This window comes from Sturnus vulgaris, chromosome Z (genome assembly GCF_052056855.1).
Source record: "Sturnus vulgaris isolate bStuVul1 chromosome Z, bStuVul1.hap1, whole genome shotgun sequence".
Taxonomy (NCBI): domain Eukaryota; kingdom Metazoa; phylum Chordata; class Aves; order Passeriformes; family Sturnidae; genus Sturnus; species Sturnus vulgaris.
In genome coordinates this window covers 71,188,377-71,209,946 of record NC_142283.1, presented here as the reverse complement: position 1 = coordinate 71,209,946, position 21,570 = coordinate 71,188,377, and the positions used below count along the sequence as shown (strand labels likewise).

General features: G+C 39.2%; 1 protein-coding gene across 2 annotated transcripts; it reads right to left on the bottom strand.

Annotated features, from left to right (window-relative positions):
* Nucleotides 1–1,367: 1,367 nt before the first annotated feature.
* AMACR (alpha-methylacyl-CoA racemase) lies at nt 1,368–20,728 on the bottom strand. 2 transcript variants are annotated; one of them, XM_088156446.1, is made up of 6 exons: nt 20,382–20,728; nt 17,754–17,831; nt 17,414–17,559; nt 14,761–14,921; nt 9,647–9,833; nt 1,368–2,168 (listed from the first exon to the last, which is right to left on the bottom strand). In XM_088156446.1, exons 1-6 carry the CDS (start codon nt 20,645–20,647, stop codon nt 1,759–1,761), a joined length of 1,248 nt encoding a protein of 415 aa, XP_088012572.1. In that variant the 5' UTR covers nt 20,648–20,728; the 3' UTR covers nt 1,368–1,758. The 2 variants fall into 2 exon arrangements, with proteins under 2 accessions (XP_088012572.1, XP_014731008.1); XM_014875522.2 differs by lacking the exon at nt 17,754–17,831 and having other exon boundaries at nt 17,414–17,557; nt 20,389–20,720.
* Between the last annotated feature and the right edge of the window lie 842 nt (nt 20,729–21,570).

The following is a 21,570-nucleotide window of genomic DNA, read 5'->3' as shown; positions in this document are numbered from 1 at the left end:
GTTCCTCTTGCTGTAAGATCTTGCTGTAAGATGGCAGTGACACCAGGAACCCATTCTCATCTTTCCATTCAGCAAACATCAGCACTACACCATTCCCTGCCGACTAACCCGGGAGGAAAAGTCTGTATCTTTCCGGAAAAGGATTTCAATGCACCTCATAAGGATGAGTAAGTGAACCTATCCATTGCCCTTGAGCATTAGATGAAGATATAAAGCTCGACAGAAATCTGTCAAGCAGCAACTGATGAGTAGTTTTTTGTATGTGCTGTGTACTGCCCTTAAAAGAACTGATTATTTCTTGGTTTCTGAAAACAAAGAATATCAGAATTACTCAGAGGTGAGTTTTTAAAAGTCTTGCCAGAGGAAGGCCTTAAAAGAAACCTGTAGTGACCTTACTCAAAGTCTACCTTTCAGGTTAGTCACCTGAGTGAGGCAGCTGATCCAACCTATCCTGAGGCAACATGAGTTTTTAAATTGACATCAGTAATTTTGGTTTCAAAACTTATCCATGATGGACATCACATTTGACAACGCTGATTTTTCTCCATCATGATCAGATATATCTGGGACTAAGAAACTTGTCAAGTCCTACAGCAACAATGCATAATGTTCAGTAACTTACACTAGACTGATTATCATCTGGAAACTTCAGGTGCTTTTGCTGATGATTTAGACAATTTGCCAGGACCTACTAGATAATTCTTGCTTCCAGGGCGGGCCTTATGTAGTAGAATGTAAAAAGTTTTTTTATGGTAATAACGTTGACATTTTTGCCACAACACATGTAAAATGAGCTGAAGTATACATCAGCTTTGGAAGCCTTTGTAACCAACAAACCAATCCTCAACAAAGCACAGACAAAATTATCAAAACACCCAACCCTTCATGTCATAATTCCTCACACACTGGACTAGACAATACTGTATTAATGCCGGATAACTAATTCTTTTTAAAAGCAAATTTTCTTTTGCCTTGAAAGAGATTGTTTCAAATGACAGTTTAAGTTTGAAGGAAATGAAAATCATTGGAATAACCAATATTTAAAACCTGTGCAGCAAAGATGCCTACCATTTTTCCATAAGGAGAGCAAAGGATTATTAGTTGGCAGATATTTTAAAAAGAAAAAAAAATTCTGAATTTAGTTTCTAGCCAAACTGATATTCCAAATGTAATATAATGAGACTGCATTGAGAAAATGTAGTCAGGATGTTAAGTATATTTAACTTTGAGATAATAGCTCTGCAGCAGCACATAAGAGAATACATAAGTTAGACCATAGTTTCAGCATGATAAAGCAAATTAATTAATTTGAAAAAATAGATTTTAAAAATACCTTCTAATTCATGAATGAACAACAAAATCACTCATTTAAGCGGAATATAACTATATTTTATTAATAGAATTGTTTTCAGGTAATTACAACATGTATTACAAATCAATGGTGTAACCAAGAATTAAAATAATCAAACAAAAGGATACAATATTTAAACAAACATTCTGAGAGTTCACAGGTGCCTACCAAGTAAACTGTGTAGATTTTCAGATCACAATTATAATATCATTCTAGACAACAGATCATCCTGGTACACAAGTATGTAAGTCCCACTGTTTTCAAATTAAATTTAAAAGGTCAATAATAATAAAAAAATAATTATTTAAAAGCAATATTATGCAAACTTTTTTGTCATATAGTTAAATTTTAAAGCATAAAAACTTACAATATCAGCCTGAAATTTATCTGATATTCATAGTCAGAGATTATAAATTAGCTTTTAGCTTCTTGAGTTCTATTGCTTTATCAGAATAAAGTTTAGCAATCTCCTGCTTAGTAAACCCGTATTCTAGAAGTATCTCTTCTGTGTGCTCTCCTATAAAAGGATCTCTTTTACGTGATGGAACAGCAGGCGTCCTTGATAGAACAGGAGCAGGTCGAGGACTTATCTCTCCCTGATCATTTTTGATAAAAGAGCTTCTTTCTTTGTTATGCTGATGTGAGGCAGCATCATCGAAGGATAAAACAGGGGTCACACAGGCATCAGTATTATCAAATATGCTGCACCATTCAGCCTGTGTCTTCTGTGCAAATATGGATGCAAATTTTTTCTTCATTTCAGGCCAACCAAATAAACTCATCTGAGCAGGGAGTTCATCCAAATTTAGCCCAAGACCTGAAAGGAGAAAGCAAAGTTTAACTAGAGTACAGCTCGGATAATTTACTAAGTGCTTCCCACAACTAAGTATATTCCTCAAGAAGATAGTGTTTTGCAGCCTATACTAAAGTCACTTTGAACTTTATTTGGGTATCTGTGAAGGGCAGGAAGCAGAGGAATAAAATGTTCTATGATACTTGCAATTAGACTAAACCCCATCAGCTACAGCCTTTTAAGTACATACCTATAATAAACACTCATTTGTATGAACACTTCACAGAAGCAACAGCTGCCTCAAGGTAATAATGTCCTGAAGAAAGCTTATATAATAGGTATCATATTCTCTACCTGGCAGTAGCAACACAGAAATCTGCTGAATGGGCCCTGGACTACAGCAAAACACCTGTCTCTCAGGAGCCAGCACATCTGCCAGAGCCGGACATTCAGCAGGCTACAGTGCTTGAAGTTCAACATGACAGGGTTATTTCTATGCCATGGATGAGAAGATGGTGTGGATGGATGTGCCCAGCTTGATCCACATGTGGCACCTCAGCTGCAGGTGCCTGCAGGCTGACTGACCTGCTTCTTCACTCCACTATCCAAAGAGGCTCCATAGTATCTCCTGCTCCCTCTGCTCCAGCACTCTTCCCAGGTTCCAATTCCCACAGCCCTTTCACTCACTAACTGCTCAGTAATCCTGCTTTCCACCTCAGTTGTAAGGACCACCCAGGTAGATAATAAGCACATCCCTCCCGAGACACCAGAGCAAAGCACAGGCACACAGGCCTTGTAATGACAATTTCTTGAATTAGGCAAGTCCTAGATCTATCCCTGAACTAAGCATCAAATCCTTTCTCACAGGGGAGCTTACATCTCTTACGTGCTGCCAGTTTCCAGTATCTGTTTCTGTTCTCATGGATTCTGCTCTCTGCAATCTCTGCTCTTTCATTCTGCTACTTCAAGGAGATGCAAGAATATCACTTCTTGCAGAGATTATCTCAAAAAGGAGGTAAAAAACAGGAAAGAGAAACTGAGCTACACTTTCAAAATGGAAATAGTACAGCGGTATAAGCAGAGTATAGGATACTAAAAAGAAATCAGAAGTGATATATTGAAGGCTGTTCTAAGAGTCCCATTTTGAAATTCAGGAGCATGAACACAGCAGGAAAAATTCACAAAAAGCAGGGATATGAAAGAAGTTAATTTGAGAAATCAGAAAGACTAGAAAATAACTATTATTGTAACTCTTTACAAGTAACAAAAAAATTATTTTCTTAGAAAACAGCAGTTCCCCATAAAAGGCAAAGAAAATGTAGAGCTCTGCAGAATTGAATTTTGAGCATTCTTTTTCATCTCTTTGGTTGTCTGGTATCAAACTGATAATTAGACTAACAACTGTTATAGGCTTGGGTAATAGAGGGCTGTTTGCAGGCAGAATTTATGCAAACCTCCTCTTGTCTTTAGCTGTAGATAGGCAGAAAACACCTAAAATAGCTTTTCTTTCCATGGCTTCCTTACCACTGAGTAGGGTAGACGTAAGCAGGGGAGAAGAAAGGGAGATAATGCCTTTTCTTCTGCTCCTTAAGTTCTTTCTCTTCATTCATAATCTGTACAATATGCACTTCTTGGGGCCCAAAGTACTCTCCCAGTTTAACACAGTATTTAAGAATTTCACCATTGATCACAAGATTAAACATAGTTTTGAAAATGAATACATGCATTGAAATTGTACTTTAGTACTTCAAAGGAAAACACACAGAAATTGCCAGTCTCCAGACTCAGAAACACAGCCTTGCATGTTTACTCTCAGAAGAAATTAATCACAAAGACAAAATAAGTATTTTCACATATTATTAGAAATGCCTGTGGATACCGGGATAGATGATACTATAGATGATCAGTCCTTATGGTTTTACCAAGCCATGTGCACCTTAAATCACTGAACTTACACTCTTGTGTCCATAACCATTCTTGTTATCCTAAAAATGAGAACAGCTGAAGGTAACTCACACTTGTTGAACATCATGATCAAATAAAAGCTAGCAGTATTTTCAAAATTAATTTGATTATTGATTTTCAAAGTCTTCCACTGGAGACAAACAGTGCAGTATAGTTTACTTATGAACTATGAAATGAGACAAATTTACCTTCCACAAAAGGAAAGCAAATACTCACTACCTGAGCTTCTGTCTCAAAGCATGAAATCTTGTCAAGTGGAAAATTTGTTTCACAGTACTCATATTCTTATTAACTCTGGTTTGCTTTCTAGCAGCCAGTCCAACATGAGCAGAGCTCTACCATTATCCTATTACACAATTATTTTTTATGATTATGGCAGATGGGAAGTTGGCTGAGCCTCACTGCACATACTCTGGCAAACTGGAACAACATGCAGAACCTGGAATTTAATATTACATGCTCATTTTCTGCTTACCACTGAAGACTTCAACTTTAAACAGGATGAACTGAGAGTATTTAAGCACTACAGCTTCTCATTTTCCAGCTTGTGCTCACCATTTGTGGTGCAGATGAGCAGTATCAGAGCAGGAGTGACTGACTAAACAAGGAAACTATTACATGGCACAGAATTGTCTGGGATACCACAGGAACACAGACTTCACTCAATGTAATCAAAAGCACAGTATCTTTTACACAGAATATCTTATAATGCAATCACAACTTAGTTTCAAGTTTTTTTGTTCAAATTTTAATCTACGATTTTTTGTATGGAAAAGCCCAGTCAACCTACTCTAGCATAGCTTTGACATTATCTTTGAAAGATGAAAAACTGTCTCCCTATAATGACATAGCTTTAAATCTCTTTCAAATACTGTAGCTTCATTGACACATCCCCACATCATTTACTGATGCAGCAAACTGTAATCTCTATTTCTACAGAACTTTTCAGACAAACACTGATTTCAAGAGAAAGAAACCAACAAAATTTGTTAGCTAAATCAGTGAAGCTGCTTTGGTATGTCAGAAATTGAAACACTTTTTAGTATTATTTCAGTCATACTATTTTAAAAGCAGAGTTTTGTTCAGGATTTTCTTATAAGTCTCCAATATAAGTGGGCACTAAGCTCACCTTGTGCAACCAACTTTACACCTTATAACTCAGAATGAAACCTTTACTCTCACCTGCTCCACAGTATTTACTATGCTCTTCACACCCCTTGTAGCCTGGCTGCAGCAAGACTAAGCACCTATTGCTAAAACACAAAACAAACCTGGTGAAGCAATTCACAGCTCAGTTGAAAGATATTCTGTCTCTTTCTGTCAAAAGGCTTAACATTAGTAGCAAATGTTTCTTCCATCAGATTTTTCATAAGATGCCAAGGCATTTTAGCTATTGTCTGATTTTTGTAGCAATGAAATTAATACCTGCAAAAGGACTACAGCTTGTTTGTTAATAGCAAATAGTGAGCCAAAAATACTTCTCCACTGCATCGATTTTAGACAGCTTCAGTTTCTCATAAAGTCTTAATTTATTTAATTAATAAATTTCTGGCAAGCATAAACATCATTGTCCCTGCTGAGCACAATCTGCAAAGACAAAAATCTTCTCAAACTAATATACTCTATTTTCCTAAATTTAGTTTCCCTCTGCAGCCTCCTTAAGAACTTTCCTCACCATGTCATAAACTGCACAAGGTTCCAGCACTGGGTTCCTGCAGGAACACTGCAGAGAAACAGTGAAGTGAACTAAAACCAAAAGGAAATCAGTTCTGCTTTGGCTAAGCAGAATTCTGTGAGCAGAGACAAATGGTTTAGAAATCACACTCCTTTCTCAATTTTGCAATCTTTAAATCTCCAACTGCCATGTGCAACACCCATATCCTTGTACTCTCGTTCTGTGGGAGTGGCAAAACTAATCTACCCTCTGAATATTGACAGAGAGACATCAACTGGTTTTTGAATATGTTTTATCTGGAAGAGCACCAAATTGTTCACCAGCAGAACTGACCAGAAATATGGAGAAAAGCTATGAAATGAAATTATGGAAATCTCAACTGAAACATACAATTTTAAACTCACTTCAAAACTGGAGTTAATGCCTGGAACAGATGACTCAGCCTAAGTCAAAGATCCTCAGATTCGTGAAAGAGCAATACAATTCTCACAGGCACTTTTCTCTTCCCTATAATATTCAAAGGCTTAAATTCTGAATTAAATTTCTGCAATAGGTATCCCAGAAAGGAAATAATCCCTAAGTCACAAGAAGGTTCTGCCGTCCTAATTTAGTGCACTATTGCTTCAGAAAGACTGAAACCCTAAGTATTGAAAAGAATAAGTATTTCCTATGTGAAAATCTGAACAGATCACAATATGCGCTTCAAACACAGTAACAGAAGACCAGTTACTTTAAATTCAATATTGTGAGAAAAACTTGAGTTTGGTCATTTACTTTAAACATCACACTTTTACAAATTAAACAAAGGAAACTCACTGAGTGTAAACACAGAAAGATAATGATATAATTAAAGGCAAAAAGCAAAATTTTCTCAAAGACTGCAGCATATATGTTGGATTTTTTAAATATAGCAGAAACAGACTGAAACATGTGCAACAATGATTGCAGTTGTTATCTACCTACAAGTGGATGTGCACCAGCTCTTTATTGCTGGAATAACTATTTTTGTAACCTCAGCTGTTAAAATCAAGCAACTTCTCTTCTCTGCACTGTAAGCATAAAGAAAACTTTCAAACATGAAAAGAAAGTTATCCTGTGTGGGTGCCCCAACAAAAGCAGAATTCACAGTCACTGCTCTAACTTTAAGCTCTAAATTTCTGAGAAACAACTACAAGAAAAGCAGAATTTTAGCATTTTCCTCAGTGAAGAGATATCTAAAGAAGACAGAGCCCATCTGCGACCACATTCTACCACTGGGTCACTGGTTTCATCCATCAGAGGGTAATCTCTAGATAACCTGGCAAAAAGAAAAATGCACCATAACAATGATCAATAAAAGAAGGCAGGACAGTCCAGAAAAAGTTTACAGAGAAAAAGTCATAAACTGCACCACATCCCATTGCAGAACTTTGCAGAATTTAGGTGCTTTTTGAACAAGTACAGATTCTATACCAGTCCTGTAGCTTAAGTGTGATTCAACCTACCCTCCAAAGAAAAAAAATACTGCAGGGCCATGAATACTGCAGACCAGTGTTCGATCACTTAAGCCAAACATATGGATATTTAAGTATGCAGCCTTTTTTTTTTTTCTCATTTCCTTTGTATTTAATACAAGCATTCTCCCTGAAGATATTTACTGGAATTCCAAATTACCTAACTCCCAGGGCAGGGGTTTGCATTTTACTTTGATACAGTTTTATATTTACTTTTCTTCTTCACCTCCTATGCTAGCAAGAAAATCTCAGGGGATTTCAAAGAACTGCAAATAATCAATGTGGAATGATCAACTACACTTTCTTTTTCAAGATCAAGTTGCTTACAAATTGAGTTCACAAACCAGTTATTCTCAGGACATTTAGAGACAAAAAGCACCATCCTCTTCAGCCAAGAACATGGCATTTCCAAACTTAGCATCTGACCTGTCCAACATAATGCTGGACACGTCCCTGAGTCACTCCAGGAGCCTTCGTCACGTATTTCACATAGTAGCATGTACCAATTTAGATATTCCACACAAATGCGTTTTTAAACCTACAAATGAAGCAGCCATTCACAGCTACAGCTGTGCAAGAACTTGGGGAGCACCACAGGCTGCGAGAGAACAAAGCCAAAGTGTAAAGAAGAAGCTCTCTTTGGGATCCTGCTCACCAAAGGCATATCCCACCTTACAACCCCGTTGTGCAAGAAAGACACAAGCTGCAGATGAAAACAATTGCTCACCCTCAACTGCCTGATGCCCAGCCTGCCCCTGAGCAGTGACCACTCACCAGCCTCCCGTCCAGTTTTACTGCTGAGCACTGTGTCCTGTGGTACAGAATGTCCCTGTGGTCAGATGGGGTCAGTTGTCCTGGCTGTGATCCCTTCCCATTTATTGTGCATCCCCAGCCTTCTCGCTGGAGTGAGGAGGAGGAAAGTCCCCAGTGCTGTGCGAGAGCTGCTCCGCAGTAACTGAAACATCCCTGGGTAACAGCACTGCTTCCAGCACAAACCCAAATCACAGCCCCGTGCAAGCTACTGTGAAGAAATTCAGCTCTATCCTAGGCAAAACCAGTACAAACTGTAGCATGGATACAATTCAAGGAATGCTACAATTCAAGGAATAACCAGCGGGAAAGAATAAGGAACCACTCCCCTGACACACTCACTGTGCAATGACTGGCTACGTTTGAGCTGTGCATGGACAAACATGGTTCACCAAATACTGGGTTCCAGTGTTTTATTTCACTTTAGGTATCCTTGGCTGACATTCCTTGAACTCATTAACCAAAACTAAAATTCAATTGAAAACTTCTTACCACCTTCATATTCTGTGCAATCAAAAATAATAAATACTGAATCATTTCATTAATTTTTACTATTTTCTTAAATTCTGTACAGAAAGCATGAAAATCTACCAGAGAAGCACAATAGAAAGAAAAATTAATTAAATAACCAATCAGAAGCTAAGAGTCCATGTGATAAAAGAGCTGAAGCACACAAGTTCAGAAGTAATAATGCACCTGAAAATTTGTTTTAATTTCATACAGTTAAGTATTTTGCATAACCCATTCTAATTTCTTGAAGAGACAAATCATGATTTATGGTCATATTTAAAGAGTCTTAGTCAAATATAAATATTATATCCACAGCCAGGCACAAAAAGCACTCTGAAATTGTGTGGTGGAAATTAGTTATCTAAGCAGAATTTGCTTCCACAAAAACTTTTTCTATCAAGAAATACTATGAACTGCTTCCACTGAGTATTTATTTCTGAAGCAATTGAAATAGGTTTTATTTTTAATTATAGTACAAATAACATAAATTGCTTGAAATTCTATTGACAATTCCAAAGAATTAGGTCTTTTTAAGCACAACAATCATTTGAAAAAAAGCGATTTCCAGAAAAAGTTATTTAGTGCTTCAGTCACATCACATTACAATCAATTACAATAATTCCAAAAGAAAACTTGCAATTTTAGTGTAATTGCTGAGGGTGAAAAGGATATCAATTAATGGGTAGAAAAAGAAAATAAATTAAGCTGTTACACAACTACCCAACTAGCTTCAGGAACTGTTTGGCTTTTACAAAGAAATCACATTTCCTGTATTTTAGGAAAAAATTTTTTACTGAAAGAGTGATCAAGTACTTGAATCATCTGAGAGGGTTTTGGAGTCACCATCCCTGGATGTATTTAAAAAAAGGTTGGATATGGCACTCAGTGCCATGACTTGAGGTGTTACGTCATGGACTGGACTTGATGAACTTAAAGGTCTCTTCCAACCCAGTGATTCTGTGACTATGCATCATGAATCAAAACCAACTGTTAAAGAATTCACTCAATCATGCTTTGCTGTTACGAAACAATTGCTCCAATCTACCCACCTTTTATTAACTGGTTATAAAATTTAGGCTCAATGGCACCAACAGCCATGAATTTCCCATCAGAGGTCCTGTAGACTTCATAAAAAGGCGCACCGCTATCTAGCAGGTTTTCACCTCGAGGTTCGTTCCAAAGTCCCACCTTTTGTGATTTCCACAGGAAAGAACTTAGGTATGCTACTCCTTCTACCTTGAAGAGTAAGAGAAAATAAATAAAAGCTCCAGTAAGTTAGTTGTCATGTTACCTAAATTCTGTATAAAACAAAACAACTAAAAGCTACTACCAGTTCTGCCCTTTGCCAGGATTTTTAATGACAGGATCTCTGGTATGCAGTTTAATTTCTTAAAATTTTCAATTTTACTGTTTACACTGCATATGTGAAATCATCTAGAATTAGAGAGTAAGAAAGAGTATAAATGTAGTAAGGCAGGTTCAGATGGATAAAACAGTTTCAGTGCACAAAGCCTCCTCATTTAGCAAGTTTAGAGTCATTAGATATTCACAATGAGTAACTTCAAGTGATGGGACAAGCTTCTTGACTCTATACAACATTCAGCATCTGACAACTATCACACCTTCTAAACTTCTGGAAAACAATATACCAGTACCAGTCCCATAAATACAAAATTTTTTCTCCTTTAAATATACTGATTATAGGAAGACCGCTATTTTCAGAAGAAAATTTGAAGAAATCAAATAAAATCTCCAACACTAAGTTAAAACAAAAACTATTCTCTCACTGTCATCACTTGCAGTTACACACACATAGCAGAGTAATCACTACATAGACAAGAGTTTGATGAATGCAGAGGTAGAAAATATGAGTAATCCCACTCCAAATCAATCCTCAAAATTTTGTCTATGTGGAGTACACCTAGATGAAAATTCAGTTTGTTCAGCCTTTCAATAATTACTAAGGTCGTGCCAGTCTTTTAAGAAAAATCATATCCTACAGTTTTTCTCAGCAACACAATTAATTTTCTTTCAATTGTATTGAAAGTACTGTAAGCAAACATAAGCCAGTTAATAGTGTATGGCCAGAAACATTCCAGTAGAACGGATTAAAACCTGAGCTGTATTATTCTGAGTATCACTTGATTTATGCATTTTCAGCTGCATGAAATGAACCTAATATTGTCTATAGAGAAAAGCATAGATACTGCACCAAAAAAACAAGGCCACTAAATTTTAACTGTAGAAAGATCTATTAGTTTATATCCTTCTGTACAAAAATTTAAAACATACAAATTGCTGAAGTATGCAGTCAAGAGGGCTTCTTCATTTAGTGTGTGTTACTTGGGCTCTCCTCTAGTACTGCTTCAGGGACCGGAATACTTCTATTCTCACTGTCACATGTTAAAGTCAATTAAAGTACTTTCATATGAGAAAATACTGCATATCTTCATCTACATATTTGCAAAATTATTGCAAGGATGCTAAAATAAAGTTTGTTTTACTAATGATCTGATCTTGCACTGCTCATATTAACAAAAACATTACACAAAAAGCAATGAAATTAAGGATAATAAAAGAAAGGGAAAATTTAAGAATAAGCCCAAACTGAAAATTAGATTTCGGTGCTGACAAAACTCTTAGTCAACATCTGTACAATAGTTATGTGCTACTTACTCTGGAAATACTTAAAATAAAACAGCACATCTGTTTTTGACTGGTACAGGGACTTTAGAAATATCCCTCTCTGGGCAGCTGGACAGCTAGGTTCTGCCTGAGGCCCACTGCAATTTTGAGACAAGTAAAAAAAGTATTTTAACATCTGCACCAGATCTCCAAAGGCATGTACAAATTACACCAAACACTCATTAATGTGGTGAACATGAAAAGGATAACATGGAGAGACTCTACTTAAGTCTAATTGTGGAATAATTATAGTAACAGTTATATGTTTTATTTCTCCTCACATTAAGAACATCTGCAGTCTCCAAAGCAGGCACAAAAATCCAGAGGCATCACCCCAATGGGTGACCTGTCTGCTAAGCAAGCCGCCTGTTCTTTCCACAGACTGAGAACAGCTCAAACAAAAGTGGGAATGAATCCACACCAACCTAACTATCCTCGTGACTGAGGAAGGCTTCTAGGATGTGGGAGTTTTGGTTTTGAGTACCTCCAGGCTGAGAAAAACCTGGAACCTCAGTTTTCTCTTAGACTAATAAATGCTCCTGCCATGAGACTATTATGCAAGCAATCACTGTCAGCGTGCTTTCCTGTGGCTGTCTTTTCACAAAGAGTGAGTTATGCTCAGTCAGATGCTTACCATCAGCAGAAGGCTCTGTGGCTGAAACTCCAGTGAACCCAAACTGTGCCCCTGACTCACATGCCTCTATTCCAGTGCGGTGCAAGAATAGTAAAATTGTGCCTACTGCAAAATTGCAAAATTATACCTACAGTTGTGTCTACTGTGTCACACTGCAGTGTCCACTCCACGTGGCAAGTATCTGGCTTCCTGCAAGATAGTCATCATCTCTACAATAGTCATCATCCCTAGAGAGTCAATGAGAAGAGCCAGTAACCGGCAGGAATCAATTCAAGCCAGGCACTTAATTCTGCTGAGACAGACAGATGAAATGCAGGACTCATTTTGTCATCTGTGTCTTCGTTTTGCACAGTGCAATTTCTACTGCAGAAAATTCAGACCATGTGTCTGAGTCATTAATGTATTCAGACTACCTAAATTGTACAACAGCTTTGTAGCTGTGGGTTAGGGACTTAACTTTTTGGAAGTGGTGGAAATAAGACACACAGCTACATAGTTATCTCTTAGCATAGGAAGGAGATAATTTTATTTTAAAACATACTGCTTAAGTAGAATTTTTTGTAACTTTAAGGATAGAATAAAGCTGATTTGTGCAGAGAAAGTAACACTTTTTTACAGGCCTAGACACATATTCAACAGGTGTCTTATCTCTGTTATTAATTCTTCTGTTTAATTTAGAGGAAAACAGCTAGCTTTCGGAAAGAACCCTGGCTAAGCCTGAGAAAACTGGACCGGAAAAACTCGTACAAGAGGCTTTTCTGGGCCTGAACAACCACACGACTTAAGTAAAGGGTCTCTCAAACAAAAAACAGTGTTAATACAAAACAGTTGAAATGCTGCAGTGCTGTGATTTTTAAAATATTTTCTTCCACAAAAAAACATTTAAGTGTAAAAACAGGCTCATCTACCAGTCAATTTACTGCAATCATTACCACTGATGATGAATGTATCATTTTCATCAACTGGGTCACTGAAAGCCTAGTCAAAAAATAAGGAATATGACCAAATGCCAGGTAAAGTACATCCTGTGATACTGGACAATACTCCATCCATTTCACAGGTCACCAGACACATCAGCAGGGAACTGTAAATTCCACTATTATGATGGGACAAGAAAAAATTGGAAGAGACAATTTTTAAGGCCTTCAAAAACCTCCATAGCACATTCCACTCCAAATGTGCTACAAATTTCATTAGAACATTAGCAGACTTAACTGATTCTTCTTCCAACAAATTCTTTTAATTCTCTGAAGTATGATAAGGAAAATTTGCTAGTACTACAAACTACAAGAAGTGTATTTTTCAATATTTGAAGACTTGTCACAATTCTCCACAGTTTTTCTTTCACAAATACACAATCTCCTTCAACTCTTCTCTTAGTTCATTTTTTGAGTCATTTTTGTTGTGCTAATTGTTGAAAGATGATGGTCAACATCTGAAACATTACTTTCCTGAGACTTCATAAACCTTGAATAGGTTAGAATAATTGCTTCAGAAATGTTGCTGGCTCTATTTCCTGGTTATACCTCCTAATACAGTATGTATGTGTTTTGTAACAGCATGATATTGTTGACTCATGTTCAGCTTGTGACTACTACAACCCCCCAGGATTGTACTTTAGCCAATTGTTCTCTTACTGCATTTGTGCAGCAAATTGTTTCTGCCTACAGGGGATTACAGAGCAGCGATGTTCATGAATGGCAGTCAGTTTTTTCAGGTCTCCAATCTGAAAAGGTCATTTTCAATTCTAATCCAACTCCAACATACTTGCAGTCCTTCATATATGTGTATCATCTGTAAATTTACTAAACACAATCGCTCATCCGTAATTCAGCTTATTGAAGAAAACACACAAAAAAAAATCCCAGAACAAACATCTATAGAACTCCACTTGTTAAGTTTTTTCAACTACTAAAAACTTTTGTTGCAGTAGAAACATTAGTCCTGTTTGGCACTGTTCCAATAAAATTTTCATCTAGACCATAGCGCCATGGACTGCTTCTAAGAACATTATGTGAATTTGTCAAAAACTTATTGAAGTCCAAAATCTCTTGACGCTCTACTCTCTTCAAGACCACTTCAACAAAGGGATTTGTTTCAATTAATGTAAGTTTTTAAAATTCATATTTAAGGCTAAACCTTAGTCCTCACTGTACGATGCCTCAAAAGGAGGTAAAATTTTAACTACAACATTCTTTAAAAAGAAAAACAGGAGAAGAAGAAAGAAACAACACTTGCAGATAACATAAGTTTCAAGGATAAATGTAGATAAGTATTTTCCTCTGTAAGTGGGTGGCCTTCCAGTGGAAAAAAGTCATAGTATTTATTATTGAGCTAATTTAGCTTTTAATTTATTTTACAGCATATTCACAAAGCGTTTAAAGTTGACATCCTGGCAATGGTTCATGGGCAGTGTAACTTTCCCAGGGAATAGTGCTTCTAAATAAGATATGACCTGTCACAAATTCATAAGAAAATGCATCTTGAATAAAGGTAATGCAATTCTTATTCCAACAGTATTGTCATTTATGCTGTTACCCAAAAGCCGTCTATCACCCTATCTCCATACACCACACTTATTCTTCAAATATATACAGCTAATACTTTGTGAAGGAGACAGAATGGCAAAAGTAGGGAGAATGGAGAGGCTGCAGTATGTGTTCCATGGTATAAGGATGTTATGGCAGCAGCGACTCATGAAAATTGCTTGCATGTGAAGGAATAGCCATTTTATGAGATCACTTACTTTTACTTTCTCCAATTCTCAAGTTTAAACCTTACAATCTCCTCCCTTTCCCAGAATTAGAGTAGAAGAAACCCTAAGTTCCTTGAGAACAAGCTTACCATACTTGCATCAATGACCTGCCCTCTGCCAGATCTGGCACGTTCAAAGAGGGTTAGAACAATGCCCAGTGCACACATGACACCTCCACCAGCAAAATCAGCCAGAAGGTTTACAGGTGCGTAAGGATTTTCATTCTTTCTACCCAGCTTTGACAGCACACCTAACAAAAGAGAAAACAAAGCAAAGATAAGCATAAATTAAATTATTCTACAATTAAAGTTTCATTCTTTTCAATCTATGCAAATAAATAAGGCATAAAGGGATCTTCTAATGTTTTCCATTTCTGTTTGGCTGACTCTTTAATTCAAAAAAGACTAAAAATATATGAAATCACATTAGTGAAGATGTAATTAATTAAAGAGATTAACAAAACTCTCACAGATAAATATTTGTATTTTGACTACATAGGGACAAAATTTTATTTAAAACTCCCAACTCTGTGTGCAGTAATTCTATATTAGTACTTTGCACATGCACTGAATCTTGCCCATAAGAGACATTATAAATGTCTCAAAGCCACTTTGATAAACTGCTCTTCTTTGAATATTTTAAAGTAAAAATGCAGATGTGTGGTCTTACGTGCTCATAATAAATGAACTAATACTCATAAGAAAGGATCGCACACTGAAAACTGTGCTTCAGTCCTATCCTCCCTCTACAACTATCCTTAGGACAAAAAAGGTTGCATATAAGAACAGGTGACTAGCACAGGAAGGTTATCTCTGATTGCATGCAGTGTAAACACAGAGAACCTACGTTTATGCCAGCAATTATGCAGAAACGAAAGGAATTACAGCAAAGGCTAAGCCAGTTTACCTTAGTCAGAGCTTTGAGTTTGTCAGCATTTCTCTGCCATCCTGAACAACCTCTTTACTGTGACCTTGCTCTTTGTAGTTGCCTCATAGCAATTCCCTTTGGGCAAGCAAGAAACTGCAGTATGATCATCCCTCTCTTGTTTCTGTGGCCTGAGGTTGAGACTTGTAGAACAAATGGTCAGAATTTCCTGAGAATTGCATGGTTCTGTTTAGTCAACTAATGGTCTAATGCACTTCCTATGGGCAAGCAACAGAGTGCACAGTATAAAAGGTTTCCAAATCCTGAAATGCAGGAGTAAAACCCCTGCTGCTGCTTAAAACCTTCCTTTTAACAGTCTGAAAAGTTGTCACAGGCACCAGAGAATTAATATACTGACTTCTTACAAGTTCCTAACACAAACTGTTTTTTACTTAAAGGAAGCCAAAGCTCATTAGGAAAACACTCATAATATGAGATCTCATTTTTGAGGAAAGACACCTATCAAACACCTTGTTCTATTTCCTTTTAATTGGCGGAAAAACTTGATCTGTGAAATTTCAAGCAAAATTATTTTAGGAGGATATCACTAACCAAAACACTACGGATTAAATTAGCTCTAGAGAAAAAAAATATTCTATTCGTAAACCAGAAATTCAAACCAAGGTAGGCATGGACCATACTGTTTCCGTACTGAGTCTTTCCCTCCACTAGTAATAGATAAAAATACCCTAATAGTTTAAATCATCTTGACATGAAGTCAAAAGTGCTTCAAAGCATCTTTTCTTTAATCTTTTATACTCTCTGAAAAATTTCCATGAGGAAAGACTGAATCCATCCCTAGAGAAATTTAATTCCACAACACTATGACTTCTCATAGTAGGTGATACCAGATCACCAGGTTTGCATTGCCTCTGCTCTGTCCCTTTCCTGGGGCTAAAAGAACTACTTTATCCCGTGGGAAGCCAAGAACTTTTGGGCCACTTTCTCTCCTCCTTCACAGGCTCAAAGAAGCATCAGTGATGGAAGCAGTGTGAAGAGCAGAAGGCAGGGCCATGCATGGATGGACAGCACCAGGGGTGCGTAATCGTGTTTCTGTTTGCTACTGCATACTTATAAAATCATACCACTTAAAACCAGCATAGTGTCCAAAACACTTTAATGAAATGTAGCATTTCCACTTTATTTGAAGTCTACTTCCTTTCAGTTGGTATCAGTGGAGACATATTTACAAGCAGAAAAGCACAAGACCTCAACTGTCTTGCACTCCCTTGTTTTAGTTTGCTCAAAAAAATCAGCTCACAAGCATACAAAATAATCTGCAGCCCTTTCATCATTACAGGTATACAGACTTACTAGGAGAAGGACCTGAAGAAATTATTCAGTCCTCTCTTCAGATAAATATTTGGATACTTTATTCAGATAGAATAGCACAAAGGAAGGGAAATAATGTACAGCCTGGGAAGACATGCTGATCCAGCCTATAACAGCTCGCTGCTGCCAGCAAAACAAACAGCCTGTCCAGTACATGTTTCCTCTTGTGCTGACTGGTTGGTAGGATCCCTCAATGAACTGCTTCACCTTAATAACCTGGCAGAAAATATCCTCATTTCTTCTAACCAGTTTTTGACTTGTGAGGAAGTTTACAGAGGGGCTAGGAAAGTGCCAGAGCTGTCTGAAAGCATCAGAGAAAAGCACAGTGAAAGGAAAGGCCCATTTCATTAACAGAGACATTTCAGATCAGCTGTTTCATCAGACTGCATCTCAGGTAAATGTTGAGCTACCTGCTTTCAACAAGTTCTTGAATCTTGATCAAAAGGACGAAAGGAACTATATTTAACAGGAAATTTTACAGCCTACCTGATAAAGCCAAGTAATTGATGTCATGACCCGCAGACTTGGCGTATTTTCCTGTCTGGCCAAACCCAGTAAGTCTAGCATAGATGAGTCTGGGATTCTCCTGCAGAAGGACATCTGGGCCAAGCCCAAGTCTTTCCATGACACCTTAAAAAGACATAAACAAGGAATTCTAATTCACATTTAATTTTAATAATACTCAAAACATAATGGCTCAAAGTTCGAGTATGCAACAGCAGAACTCAACTGCACTTTATGAAGTAGCACATTCTACTTCAGTGTCCATGTTACAATATGAACATTAAAAATTACCAACACATTGCATGAATTTTTAATATATATCAAGTGGAAATCAGGCTTTAGGGGTCTTTTTTTCAGCCTTTTTTCCTGTTTTACTTCTCCAAAAGACTGACAGAAAACCATGCACCACTGGATGAAAGAGAAAGCTACCAGAGGCTTGTAAAACAAGGAAAAACGAAATAGAGAAAACTCCCGCATTTTCCATATTAAAATCACTTGAAATTTCATCTGTATTTCACTGGAATATACTTTCGTCACCATTTCTCAGTACCTCGTGTTCCTGTGTGTTTTAGCTCACTGATGTGAATGGACTATGCCACTATTCCACAGATGATCTGCAGGAACCATGAACAAGTAAATGTGTTATTTTTTAATACAGGGCATAAAGAACTTTCAGAAATCAGTGGCATGTAAGTTGAATCAGCATGGATTTACAGAAATCAAGGCTAAAATTTTAATCTTCCAGGCCTAAAGCAGTGGTTTTAAGAGAAGAAATTTGAATTGCAAATAAATTATACCTTCTTACTGGTTCAGTGCAGCTTGGTCATTTTACCTATCATCTATACTGGCACTGCAGGACCACACATTTAGGAATGTAATTTCAATGCTGCTCCTCCCCAGAATCTACTACTCCAGTTTGTTTCACTAAACTAATCCACACCGTTACTACACCACCAATTTCAATAAGATCTATTTCTATTATATTAATTACTAGGCAGTGACAAGTGATGACTACCAAGAAGAAAGCACTGAAGTTTGTCAAAGTGCATGATTGGTGGTGGAAAAAGGGTGACTAATAACGCCTCTGGTGTCACAAAGTCACTGCTGTAAGGTCACACACGCCTTGAAAGAAACTGTTCTGCCACTTGAGCCCTCACCTTCTGTTTGCCAGCAGTCTCACGATGGGTCACGGATTCGCCTAGTTCACTTACTTAGGCCCTTAAAACCTAATATCTCGCTACAAAATTGCCTGCACTTCCAACTGAGGAAAAAAACTCAGCAAGCGCCCATAAAACCAAAGAAAAAACAAAGAAAGCAAAATTCATAAGGAAAAACCAGATCAGCTACAAGAAAGAAGTGAAATTTAGTGTTTTGGGGTTTTTGGGGGTTTTTTTTGTTTTGTTTTTTGGGTTTTTTGTTTGTTTGTTTTTCTGTTTTTTGTTTTGGTTGGTTTTTTTGGCTTAGCTTCTGAAGAGTAAAACAAACAACTTTAAGGTAAGAACAAACCCATTTTCCAAAGCAGGAGAATTACTTGTCACACACAATCTGTCCATGATGTGTAACTGATGTATCTAACTGATAAAGTCTCCTATTTCTAAACTTTAAAAGCCCCAAAACATTTCAGCTAGCTCCTCAGTGAAGCATGATCACAGAATGGTTCGGGTTGGAAGGATCCTGTAAACATCACTTAGCCCAGCCCCCTGCTGGGAGCAAAGACATCTTCAAATAGATTTGTGTACACAGAGCCCTGTCCAACCTGACCTTGATGGCATTTTTCCTAACAGATCAGCACCCTCAAGGAACACTGGGGGACACTGATATAACCATCAAGTGAGTGCCTGATGGCACTCGTGTATGGCTTATAAATGGAGGGAACATGGTCAATCTGAAAAGTTTATTGATGTTAAAACTGCATCAATTTTGCTACTGAAAATCAGATGTTAAGCACCCCTAATGTTGAAAATTAGTAAATATGCATACTGTGATTTAAAAAAGAACAAAAAGTTCTCTTTAAAAGACAGTTTTAGAAAATGGAAAAATTCTGTAATTGAGTATTTGAAAAATCTGTCTTTTAACCTGTTAAAAATGGGAAGTACTTGCAAAAACACAAGGAAGATTTACACGAAGTAGATTTAAGACTGGCAAGAAGCGATTAGGTTGTAAAAAGGCAACTTCCTAAAATTAAATATTATGTTTGAAGATGAAGACTGTAGTTCAAAACTTGTATTTGATCCTGAATCAGAGTAACCCTGTATAACAGAATCATACTACTCTATTTAGCACATGCTCTTATATTCATCTCTCTGGGGTATATGCTTTGTAAATGTGTAACCATAGTGTCAGATCTGTCGCCTTCAAAGGAATTGTAAGCTCCAACTCTGACGTGCACGGCAACCCTAACGTGAGCTGGACTTCAGCAGCAGGCCTGGACATCACACAGGACGGTGCCCCCAGCTCGCTGTGACCCCTCAGCTCCGACACCCCCCTGCTCCTCCAGGGCCCCAAACTCGCTGTGACCCCTCAGCTCCGACACCCCCCTGCTCCTCCAGGGCCCCAAACTCGCTGTGACCCCTCAGCTCCGACACCCCCCTGCTCCTCCAGGGCCCCAAGCTCGCTGTGACCCCTCGGCTCCGACACCCTCCTGCTCCTCCAGAGCCCGGCCGGGGGCACGGCCCTGTCCGAGCGCTCTGGGCAGCCTTTCCCTGCGGTTTCACACGGCGGCCGCACTGCACAAATCTGCCAGACAGCCCGAGCCCGCAGTCACAGGAATACACCTGAAAAGCTGTTCCCTGCCCGCTTCCCACTCAGTATCGCAGAGGCCACAGGCTGAGGCGAGCCGCTCAGCACCGCACCCCGCGGCCCCACAGCTCCTTCCGCTCGCCCCACACGGCCCGGCCCGCTGCGGCCGCAGCCCCGCCCCGGCGCTGTTGGGTTCCCCGGTGGCCGCGGCCTCTCACCGTGGCGGAAGGGCTCGATGAGCACGTCCGCCCGGCGGCACAGCCGCCTCAGCACCGCGGTGCCTTGCGGCCGCTTCAGGTCGAGCGCCAAGGAGCGCTTGCCGCGGGCCTGTACGTCTCCCTGCTCGGAGGCCGCGGCGGCCCGCGACAGGCGATCGACTCGCACCACCTGCGCCCCGAAGTCGGCGAGGATCATCCCGCAGAGCGGCGCGGGCGCCAGGCCGGCGAGCTCCAGCACGCGCACCCCGCTCAGCGCCATCGCCGCCGCCGCCGCCGCCGCTGGCGAGCGCCCACACTTCGATGGCGGAGGCGGCCCCGGGGCCGCCCCGCCCGCCCTCGCACGGCGCCGGGGGCCGGAGCGGGCTGCTGCCGCCCCTCGTCCGGGGCCACCGGCCCTGCCTCTCCCGGGGTTTCTTCACCCCGAGCGCTATCGAGATCGGCGTGGGTGGGTCCACTGCCCTCTGCCCCGGCTCGCAGTGAGAAGGAGTGGGCGTTCTCCTGCTGCTTCTGTCGGCACGCAGGACGGCATGCCCTTGGGGAAACTTCCCTGTCCGTCCTTGAAGGAGCCAGCCGGCCTGGCTGTCCGACTCCCACCATTTGAGGCCCCTTGGCAGCGGCACAGCCCCTCACGCTCACAGTCACAACAGCTCTCCCATAGCTGAGACGACGAAATCCTTAACATAATTTAGTCGTGATGCAATAACCAAACAACAAAAAACCCCAGAGCGATCTGCTGCCTCCATGTAGGGACCTCGAACAAAGGAAACCATAGGCTTTTACACCCTTACAGAGGCGGGAATCTCACAGAATCACAAAACCATTCAGGATGGGAAAGGCCCCCAACATCGTCATCTCCAACCTTTGAAGTGTTATAAATGAGAAACAAATGTCTCGATATTCAGCAAAATTTAGATTGCTTTATTTGATATAGACGGAGCAAGCCGCACTGGGGAACGTGAGGAGTGACCGCCCACTCCACGCTCCATCGAACCTTGGTTTGCACCCTCTTCTTATAGTATGGTTTCTCGTTGTAATCAATGATTTTTGGTTTTTTGCTGTCATAATTTTTCCAGGAAAGCACGGTCGAACCGTATTCACAAAGTCTCCGAGCAATAGTCAGTCACAGATAACCATCTGGCCTTTGTAGGTAACCACCAGCGAAATCTGGAAGTTTGTTCATTG

Bases quoted from the DNA above. Each gene is read 5' to 3' on its own strand.
- AMACR (XM_088156446.1), bottom strand. From the start codon at position 20,647: ATGGCGCTGAGCGGGGTGCGCGTGCTGGAGCTCGCCGGCCTGGCGCCC. The intron at 17,832-20,381 runs GCCGCGGCCACC...CCAGTGGTGCAT, and splicing joins CCCTTCCGCCACGGTGAGAG to GGTTTTCTGTCAGTCTTTTG. The intron at 9,834-14,760 runs GTAAGCTTGTTC...TTACTCTTCAAG, and splicing joins AGGTCATTGATGCAAGTATG to GTAGAAGGAGTAGCATACCT.